Source organism: Olea europaea, chromosome 14 (assembly GCF_002742605.1).
Source record: "Olea europaea var. sylvestris chromosome 14, O_europaea_v1, whole genome shotgun sequence".
In the NCBI taxonomy this organism is placed as follows: Eukaryota; Viridiplantae; Streptophyta; class Magnoliopsida; order Lamiales; family Oleaceae; genus Olea; species Olea europaea.
The window spans coordinates 9,952,071-9,962,517 of record NC_036250.1 but is presented as its reverse complement, the minus strand read 5'-3'; the positions used below and the strand labels follow the sequence as shown (position 1 = coordinate 9,962,517).

The 10,447-nt window shown below is 35.9% G+C and overlaps 3 protein-coding genes across 5 annotated transcripts; 2 read left to right on the top strand and 1 right to left on the bottom strand.

The window, feature by feature from the left end:
* Positions 1-251: 251 nt before the first annotated feature.
* LOC111409100 lies at positions 252-4,035 on the top strand. Of its 3 annotated transcripts, none has more exons than XM_023039026.1 (2): positions 252-439; positions 2,684-4,035. In XM_023039026.1, exon 2 carries the CDS (start codon positions 2,697-2,699, stop codon positions 3,663-3,665), a length of 969 nt encoding a protein of 322 aa, XP_022894794.1. In that variant the 5' UTR covers positions 252-439; positions 2,684-2,696; the 3' UTR covers positions 3,666-4,035. The 3 variants fall into 3 exon arrangements, with proteins under 3 accessions (XP_022894794.1, XP_022894793.1, XP_022894791.1); XM_023039025.1 differs by having other exon boundaries at positions 2,668-4,035; XM_023039023.1 differs by lacking the exon at positions 252-439 and adding an exon at positions 449-1,587.
* A 2,321-nt stretch (positions 4,036-6,356) lies between these two features.
* On the top strand, positions 6,357-8,243 carry LOC111409099 (30S ribosomal protein S13, chloroplastic-like). The gene is made up of 3 exons (XM_023039022.1): positions 6,357-6,587; positions 6,822-7,046; positions 7,740-8,243. The coding sequence occupies exons 1-3, from the start codon at positions 6,474-6,476 to the stop codon at positions 7,899-7,901; spliced, it is 501 nt and encodes a 166-aa protein (XP_022894790.1). The 5' UTR covers positions 6,357-6,473; the 3' UTR covers positions 7,902-8,243.
* A 67-nt stretch (positions 8,244-8,310) lies between these two features.
* LOC111409642 (protein MEI2-like 6) lies at positions 8,311-10,125 on the bottom strand. Its single transcript, XM_023039669.1, has 4 exons — positions 9,364-10,125; positions 8,983-9,069; positions 8,749-8,902; positions 8,311-8,657 (listed from the first exon to the last, which is right to left on the bottom strand). Exons 1-4 carry the CDS (start codon positions 9,936-9,938, stop codon positions 8,508-8,510), a joined length of 966 nt encoding a protein of 321 aa, XP_022895437.1. The 5' UTR covers positions 9,939-10,125; the 3' UTR covers positions 8,311-8,507.
* Positions 10,126-10,447: the final 322 nt, after the last annotated feature.

The window sequence follows — 10,447 nt, the reverse complement described above, 5'->3', positions numbered from 1 at the left end:
AGCTTCTATTGCATATTTTTTATGAAATTTAGGTCCTGTTTGATATACATTAATGTAAAAATGAAAATGAAAAATATAGTTATTATGAGTTCCATATAAGAGATAGAAATTTAATTTTGATGACTTGATGTGATGAATAACGATCATATTTTTATTTTAATGAAGAAAAATTGAGAAACAAACAAGGGCTTTATGTCTTGGTGCATCGATTGAGATGCCCTAAGAAAAAGAAAAATGGGGGGACCCCGTACCGTAACTCATTTTTGCTCCACGAAACCGCTCCCCTTAGCACAAACGTGAGCCAGTTAAAGAGTGAGAAGTTCCTCTCTTCTCGCTCATCCCTTCAAATTCCTCTAATTTATATAACTAATTATAAAAAAGAAAACCCTTTTCTCTTTTTTCTCTCCATGTAAATTCAAGTCATTTTATTAATTTTCAGGTACCCTCGATGCCGATCTTATTTTTATTCCAAGAATTTTAATTTTATATTCTGTTCGTAACGTGAAGTAAAAGCATGGAATTTAGATCGGTTCGGTTTTTATTCTTGAATACTTTTTTTACTTCTATAGTTATGTTTGGTGGGTTTTTGAGGATGAAAGTTGCAAGTTCTTTTGTTGATTGTTATTGGATTTTAATGATGTGGACAAGCATTCGATTCCTTGTTGGAAGTACTTAGGTTTTTTTGGATTGTGCAGAAAAATCTATTGCTTGAATTATGCTGCATTATGTTCGTATGCACATTATTTGAAAATAAACAGTCTTTCTTGAAGTGATTGGTTGCATAATAGAAATTTGGTAAAATGCCAAGTGCAATTTTTGCTCTGAGTGAAAATTGGAAAAGTGCTAAGTTCAGTTTTGGCTCTTTGAGTGCATGAATACGGGCTGTTGATGATGATTAAGTGTGCTCGATCTTTTGTCGGGTTGCACTTATGAAACTGTGAGCACGTTAGCGTACATATCTGCAGGGCAATGTCTTTTTGCTGGAAAGTTTATATCTGAGAACTTCACTTGTAAAAGAACACACAAAGATATAGAAGAGTTTCTTTTCTTTTCTTCTTTCCTCTATACACCCACTGAGCTTTAAAAGATCAGTGAAATCTTAATTGCATTGAGAATCATGGTATAGAATATTCCTTTAATCTCATCAATTAAATTTTGGAGAGTACATATTTTTAATCATTTACATATGCCATGTAGAGAGAATTGCATTTTGAAATCACAGGATTATGACTGAGGCTCTTTAAATTTTAGATGAAAATAGCTTTATGAGAATGTGTATATGCATATTTAAAAATGAATTGTGCACTGTTATTATGTTGCTGCTTCCTGATTAATTGACGTTTTAAGATATGTCGTTTCCTAGTATCCAAAAGGCTGTAGAATTTCAGGTGACATTTAAGGTACAATAATGTATATGTTACATATAGTACACTGGTGAAGTGACTACTTTTAATTTGAATATGTATTTCCTCAGTTGTCTGTTCTACCGCTGGTGTCATATATTTGTCACAAGAAAGTTTGCTATCTATGATTGGGGTGAAATATTCGGATAGATTTGTAAGTTTTTATGGAACAGAGGGTGATTTGGTAAGCATATTCATATTCTTTTCATTGCCATTCAATAAATCGGACGACCATAATTTTCAAGAAACTAGAGGAGTCAAGGATGGTTGTTTGTCTAATTGTCATATCATGGAGGTGTGGATTTCTAGAATCTATACATTTTGTTCCCTAATTCAGTTGTTCTGATATTATTTCTTCTCCTAATCCCATCTTGTGTTTGGAGTTGATAGGTTAAGTTACTTTCAAGGTTTGTACTGTTAAATTATCGATAGGTTTATCATTAATTTTCATGCAGCACTCCAAACTCAAAAGAAAATTTAAGATACTATATTTTCAATAAGAGAAATAAAAGGGCTGCTATTTCATTAATTTCATATTGGGTTTTGCTATTTCTTATGTTGAGAAAGGCCTTGAAGTAATAAACAAAAGCCTACTTTGTTAACATTTGATCACGAATTAATTATAGCAACTTTTAATCTATTTATAATCAATTTCACTCAATATGGACACAGTACCACTTTCATGGTTTTTTTAGTTAATGTTGTATTGATACAAATATATGGAAGACTTGATGCTTTCTACAAAAATATTGGTTTTAGAGCACTTATTTGATTGTTTATTAACATCGACAAAAATAAAAGCATAGTAATCGGGATGAATGCTTGGAATGGTGTTATTGATTTTTTTGCATGCATAATAACTGCAAGAAGATGCTTGTAGGATCAAAAACATGTGAAAGGTAGTCTATTTTTTTGTCTATACGGGAAATGTAATGGTGAGATTATGAGGAGTCTCAGAGAAAGAGGAGGGTGAGAATAAGTAGGATGGAAAACAAAAGGAGAAATAGAATGGTGAGATTAATTGAAGATAATTCAGCCAAATGTTTGTAAAATTTTTATTTAGTATTCAATTTACTGCCTAAGCGAATATATAATTTTATATTTAGGCTGCTGAATAGAAAATAATTGGGGAAAAATAACAACTCAACAAAATCGACTTATTAGAAGTTTCCTGTGAAAATTGAAATAGATACGTTCGCTGACCTTTCATAAACTTATCTTTTCTTCCGTTTATCCTTTTCTTTTGGTGGGTGTGATGGTGTAGGTGTTTTTTCATTCAGGGTTAACTTAAAGATGGCAAAATCCAACAAGCAACAGCAGAAATCTGATTCTCGAAAGCATGGGGTTTCCTTTCGGTGTACAAGGCCTTGTGAAGATGCCCACCATGGTAAAAGATGTTTAAAAGCATTGGAGAAGAAAGACTGGGAAGATGCGGTTTGCTCGGTGTGCATGGAGTTTCCTCACAATGCAGTACTATTGCTTTGTTCCTCTTATGACAAGGGTTGCCATCCTTATATGTGCGCTACTAGTCATCGGTATTCCAATTGTCTTGAACAGTATCGAAAGGCCTACACTAGGGCTGCTCCAACCCAGAGTGCACAGTCATGGCAGTGGTCAACAGACTATCCAGATTTATCGGCAACATCAGATTGGCCTGATAGAAAGGTGGAAACATCTGAGCTCTTGTGCCCACTTTGCCGTGGGCAGGTGAAAGGTTGGACAGTGGTGGAATCTGCTCGAAAGTTCCTTAATGCAAAGAAGCGAAGTTGCATGCAGAATAATTGCTCATTCGTTGGAACCTATAAAGAGCTTAGGAAGCATGTGAAGTTGGAGCATCCTCTGGCATGCCCTCGAGAAATGGATCCTTCACACATGGAAAAATGGAAAAAACTTGAAAATGAGCAAGATATAAGTGATGTGTTTAGCACAATTAGATCTACCATGCCGGGTGCTATAGTAGTAGGGGATTATGTTATAGAGAATAACTATCGTGGCTTTTCTCAGGGTTATGATGTTGATGATTATTTCGACGATGCACTTTTCAGGATGGGTTCATATGGTGGACATTGGAATAGCCCTCAATTCTCTTCTGATTTTTTCCAGGATGATAATGATTCATTGGATGAGGAAGATTTTGGCATGCAGCAAGCGGGTGCATCTGTTTCGTCTAGACGTATTGGAAATAATGTCTCCCGGTTGGCGCAGCCCCGTGCAAGATTGTTGGTTGGAAGGCGGCCTCACCGGCTTAGACTAGGCAGGTAACAGCATTGGTGCGTTCATGTCTCTGATAAGTAGGTTTACATTTGATTTAAAATATCACCTACGTCAGATGTTTGGGCTATGCATCATCTTGTTGAACAGATTATTGAAGATCCTTAATTATCTTTTGTCTCTGATAAGAAGGTTTACATTTGAGTTACAATATCCCCAACATCAGAGGTTTGTACTATGCCTCGTCTTGTTGAACAGATTATTCAAGATTCTTAATTATCTTTTTTTTCTAGGTGCCAAATCTAGGATGAGTAGTTTATTGGCTGCTCATCCATGATTGGATTTGGATGAATAGGCTCTTATCGTTATCTAGTTGTACCTGTACTAATTTCTAGGCTACGACAACATTTTAATTTTGTTATTATTAATTTTTTTTTAAATATATGTACTAATTTAGAACTTGTCGTTTTTAACATATACAAAATACATGTAAAATTTGTCCCTCAATGTTTTTGGCCCCCGATGTTAGGATCTTGCTTCCGCCTAGGTTTGGGCGTCAGGAGAGTCGACTCGAATTTTTCAATATCTGAGACCGAAATCACTTATTATAATTAGTTGGTTTCACATAATTATTGGAACCAAATTCAAATTTGAATAGTTAGCGTTGGTTGAGATTTGGTTTTGTCCATAATATATATTTTTATTTTATTTTGTGAAATTAACAAATTAAGGAAGAAAAAAATTGAACAAAATGACCTCAAATTTTTGTACAACTACAGAATATGGGCTGTATTTAATTTGTTTGGTTTTTGGGAAATTTACATGACAACAGGTCTTTAAGAAATACAATTCATAAATCAAGTATGAAATTTATTTGTACAAATATCAGGTATTAATTTAACTATAAAACCACCCACACCTAATTTCTCCACTTCCCAAACCCTAATTATTACTTCTCACTATTCTCTTTCTATATCCCACTCCGTTCTTTCTTTACTGTAGCAGACAATAACACACCGGAGACGACGTCGCGCTGGCAGCAATGCAACGTGACACCAGCATTCGGCGATCGCCTCCATTCCTTCGGCGCTCTTGTGCCTTCAATTGTAGCACGCCCATCGGAAGACAAGGCAACACTACTAGAAGACGACACTAAGTGGCATTGAGATATCGTTGCACACTCTGTCGTTCGTAGTAGCGTCGAACGACAGTGTTGAAGTTGCTGCGAACTCATGAGATCGTTGCCCGAAACGCTGTAGAAATTTTAGGAAGGGGTTTGGGGATTTTTGGACCGTTGAGTACAATTTTGGAGGTGATTTCATCCTCCTCTTCGATCTAATCTGCTTAGCGAAGTGGAGAAATTTAGTGTGATTTTGATGTTGTGTTCGTGGTGTAGTATTGTTGGTATGTTGAAGGAGAACATGTAGCAGCTGGTGGCTAGCTTAGCTTGGTGCGATGGTTAGTGGGTAGCTTGGTGGTTTTTGTGTGGTGGTGGTGCTGTTGGCGGTGGCTGTGATGGTGTGTGTAGGGTGAACACTATTTGTGACCACGTATTGTGGTGGAATGGGATTGAGATATGGTTTGGTGATGCATTAGTGTGGTGCAAACGACGATTGGGTGGTGGTGATTTGTGATTAAGATTGGTGCTAGATCGGGATGTATGGTAGGGTGTTTGGAATTTGTGACCAACTTTTTGGAATTTGTGACGGTGGTGGTAGATTGGTAGTGTCGATGGTGAGATACTGGCTAACCACGAGGACGGGGTGAGTGTGGTGGAAAGTGGCGATATTGGCAAGAAATATGACCTAGTATTTGATCTGTGACCAACTTGAATTTAAAATTTGATAATTGTGACCAAAATAATTTGTGATTGATAAACTGTGACATATGTGACCTTGTAATTTGAATGATTTGTGACCTTGAAACAATATGTGACCTGCAAAATTTTTGATTTAGACTACGAAATAATCATGTGACCAATTAGTTTGTCAATATGTAACCTATAATTATGAATATGTGATCATTAATCGTGTAACTGTGACTTTATTATCTATATTTAATAAATATTTTTAATTAATTAAATATGTACCTGATTTTTGAATTTTAAAAGTATCTATTTGATTTTTGAATTGAGTTAAACTTAACGTCTGAAATGTGAACTCTTCCCTTGATTTTTTATATATAGATTGGTGGGCTGAGCAATTCTTTCATCATTTTTTTTTATCCAACCTTTAAAAGTTGATTATAAGTAAAATGCTGGCCATATGCAATCATGAGAACGAGAGGATGACAGAAAGAGAAGAATAGCAAAGAAGTAGAATTCCAATACATAAGGTCTGCGATTCATCTTATAAAGAATTATAGGGTCAGTCTGATTGCAAAAATGAAATTTGGGTGAAAATAAAACGAATTCTAAGGAATTGAATTACTTAGAACTTGTTTTAATTGGAATTGTCAATAAATGTGTTTGATTTGTATAGTTTTTCACCTGCAAATGTTGAATCTTTTAGTATTCGTTTGACTTTGTTTTTTTATGAAAATTGTCAATTAAAAGGATGAATTTTTTTTACAATTGTGGATACAATTTGATTTTATTGTTGAAAATTAAAAAAAAAAAAAGGCTAGAAAAGCATTTTCCCATCAAAACCTAAAGAAAATCAATTCCTTAAAATCATGGAAAATCCAGTCACGATAACAAATTCCATGGAAAAAAATTGGTATGAACCCGAGTCGGATAAAAAATCCAGTATTCCTCCATCATTCGGAAAGGATAAGAAAACAAGAAACCAAACCCTTCTCTACTTATTTTCTTACACAATTTCTCCTATTTTCCCAATCTTTCAACGGTAAATTCAAGCCATGGCAGCATCGATATTAACACCAGTACTCCCTTCAGCGTCTCTCATTTCCAATCCCCTTTCCACTTCTCTCAAAAACTCCATCTCTTTACCTCTTCCCACCTCCCTCCCCAAGGTAAAACCCAGAAAATTCCCTATTAGAGTCCACATTTTTTCCGCTTTTGTACAATTACAGAATATGGGCTGTATTTAATTTGTTTGGTTTTTTAAGTATAGATTGGTGGGCTGAGCAATTCTTTCGTTTTATTTTTTTTTTTTTTTTTTTTTTTTTTTTTTTTTTTTTTTTTGTACAATTACCGAACACGGGTTGTGTTTAATTAGTTATGTTATTCACTTTTAATGTGTTTAGATTGGTGGGCTGAGCATAAAGTGCGTGCGTGTGGGTGGAGTGGAGATTCCCAACAACAAGAGGGTAGAGTATTCGCTGCAGTACATTCATGGGGTTGGGCGCACTCGAGCCAAGCAAATTCTGTGTGATCTGAGCATGGAGAACAAGATTACCAAGGACTTGTCTGAAGAGGAACTGACTACTCTCCGTGAGGAAGTCTCCAACTACATGATTGAAGGAGACCTCGTAAATATTCTGATATCTTTACCTAATCATCTCTGTTTTGCTGCTTATTGATTTTCTATGGGTGCTTGAATTTACAAGTTATATTTGTTTTGGGTTGTTTCGTTTTGTCAAATTGTGTGATTATGTTGTGTTTGATACTCTTGGTTGTGCTCAGCAACTTGGAATTGGTTGTTGGAACTGGAATGCGGATTAAATTTGAAACAATTTTGAGCAAATTTCAAGTCCCAGGGACCAATTCCATTCTTCCTCTAGACTGAGGCTTAAGTACATTATCTATGTGATGCTAAAGCAATTTTCTTTATGTTGTCTGAGAGAGTTTCAAGTGCTGAACTATGCCATGCTTTGCTCTGGGATGATGAAACTCACTTTTGCACTGTCGATTTCAGTAGTTGTACCCCTCGTCAAACATGCTTTTAGGTTCATTTTTTTGTTCACAATTTTTATAAATCGGTGGCTACGAGTCTTGAACCTAAATTGTTTATTCACCAGGTTGAACCTCCTCGTCCAAAAGACTTGTCTTTAACATCATTGGGCTTTATTTTCTTTTTGTTGTACTTATACAAATATGTTCCAGGCTTTACTCTTGGTGGAATGTAGGGTTTTAAATCTTAATGTATATGCTTTAACGAATGTGGATATTTTAATTGCATGCGAGTCCCCTGTCCGAATGACTCGTTTTGATGGCATTTACAGAGGAGGTTCAATGCACTTGCCATTAGAAGGTTGAAGGAGATACAATGCTACAGAGGTGTTAGACATATTCAGGGATTACCATGCAGAGGACAGAGGACTAAGAACAATTGTAGGACCTTGAAGGGAAAGAGGGTTGCGATTCCCGGGAAGAAGAAGCGTTAGATGTAGGCCATGCTTTGCTTTCTTTTCGAAAAATTACTTGGTAATTGTCACATTATGCCTGAGATCTTGTATTCTCTTTACATACGACTACTACAATGTGATTTTCTGCTTTAAAAAAATTACATTTGCCGTTGCTTTTGGCGAACTGAACATTGTAGTGTTTTCTTGCGTTGGAAAGATCCATGAGCATCTCCTGTTGAATGGTGTTCCATTGGATTTTGGCAACTGGAAAACTTGCTTTCAACTTTTTGTGATTGGTGGTTGTTCATATGTATCTTACTTTGTTCTGTATCAAAACTTCATAATGGAAGATAATGCCGTATAAGATAATTGACAACGGAATGGTTTGATTGTCTATTGTGTTATATTTCATTAAAACACATAAAAACACAACATTAAACGCACAACATTAGCAAAACCTATGTTTTCATATCGTCCCAGATTTCTAAACACCACTTCAAGTTCTAACCCTAACCCTAGGAAGAATATGAAAACACAAGTAGGCTACGCACCTTACAGTGTAAAGTTCCAACTCAGAGATAATCTAAAGCCCTAATCATAATTACGTAACCTAACTTAACACAAGATACAAGCCAAGCCAGACGTTCATTTTGCTGCGATGCATCTTCCAAGAACCACTGGATGGCTCATAGAACTGGACCCATTTCGAGGTGGGCTCAGAATCACCGGTAGGAACTCCAATCGATCGCAAGCGAAAATGGAGGTCTCAAATCTTCTAATCAAATTCTCCCTCCCCTTTTATAAAAAGATTAAAAATTAATATTTAAAGATAAATATTTCTATAACAATATAGATAAAACAATTATTATTATTTTTTAATATGTACCTGGATCCGAGCCCAAGTAAGTTCACAGATTTTCTTGGATGATTCTCTGGTCCCAACCACACCCCAGTTGTAGTTTTGAAGGATTTTCTTGATCCTTAGAGCAGCTGCTGGAGTAGTGAAGTTAACGAAAGCATATCCCAAATTATTCTTTGTCCTGTAGAATAATAATCAAATCAAAATATTTGTTTCATATTTTATTCATAATTTCTTTCACTAGTAAATAAATTTAATTACCTAAAGTCCATTGGCAAGTACAAGAAATCATACTCCAAAGAGTAGTCTCGGCAGCACCAGTCAAGAAAATCCATTAAATCATCTCTCCTGATAATTTTTACACCAAAAGTGTTGAAAAATGTCATTTACAGTATATATACTCTTTGAAAAATTTTCTAAGGAATCTCACATTCACATTAAATGTTATCATGCGCCTTCAATGCAGAAAATAAGTGATAAAAATTTCAGTCCTAAAGACAAAATTATCAAAGTTGCAGAGTTCAAAAAAAGCAGATGGGATTTTTAGTGTTTAACATTGAAAGAAGAATCATCGGAACGTAACTTAAAGAGTATTAAACACTTGTAAGCAAATAATTTAATGAAGATAAAGAATAGGAGCACCTCATCTGATTTGGAATGTTCTTAATCATGATAGTAGTTTTCTCAGAGGGAAAGAAATCCAGAGGAGAAGTGGGTGAAGATACCGGCTCCTTGGGCCTCCACTCTAGTCTACTGCTGTCAATCTTCACCGGCCGAAACGTTTTTGTCCTCCTTTTTACTCCAGTAGTACAATTACTGTTTGAACTTCTCACAACCCTTGGACTTCCAACATTCTTGAAATCATTTTCGTCCTTTTTCATTTCAACAAAGGAACCGCCGTTTTCGCCGTAGAAATGCACATCCGGCAGAAATGGGATGAAACGAGAGGGTTGATGAAAAGGCTGAGGCTGGGAGTTTGCATCGTACACAATGACGCACTGGTAGCTCGACATCGCAGCTGGTAATGGTAGGTGATAAAAAGGAAGCTGCCCAGAGTAGGTTAGCACCGGCTGCGCCGCCTCTTGCGGAGGCGGAAGGAGTGACAGTGGACACGATGATTGTTGGGAATGATGAAATAGCGTACGTTTCCGGGATTTTGAGGGTTTCCATTCCTTGGCAAAGGGATTCAGTGTTTTAGGGTCGAACGGAGAAGCCATGGAGCTCAAGAACTAGGCAAAACGAGTATCATATAGCTATAAATACAAGACAAAATTTGAACGTGATATAAGTAAATCCAAACAAGTACTTAGCTTTCATTAAATGAGATGTCCAAATCGTGAAAGCTTTGGCGGCGGAAATATGCTGCAGCTTTTCTGGGTACAAACTGAGGTTTTGGCTAATTGGCTATGGCTATGCTAAGCTTACCTCCAGTAAAATTTCATCAGCATTCTACTAATCATTCACATTAAATGGAGTTATTGAGGGATACCATATAAAAACTTCAATAATACATATGAAGTGAAAAAAAAAAAAAAAATTTAAAGTAAATTAATTAGCATGAAGTTTGCATAATTTTTACCAGAAGGCAATGAAGAAAAAAACTCAAAATTTTATTGTTCAACATGAATTTACACTAATTCAATTCAATAATACGTATTGACCATGGGATTTTGATTACAACCTCCTCACTAGGGTGTGGGGCATGTAGGGATGTAAACGAGCCGGG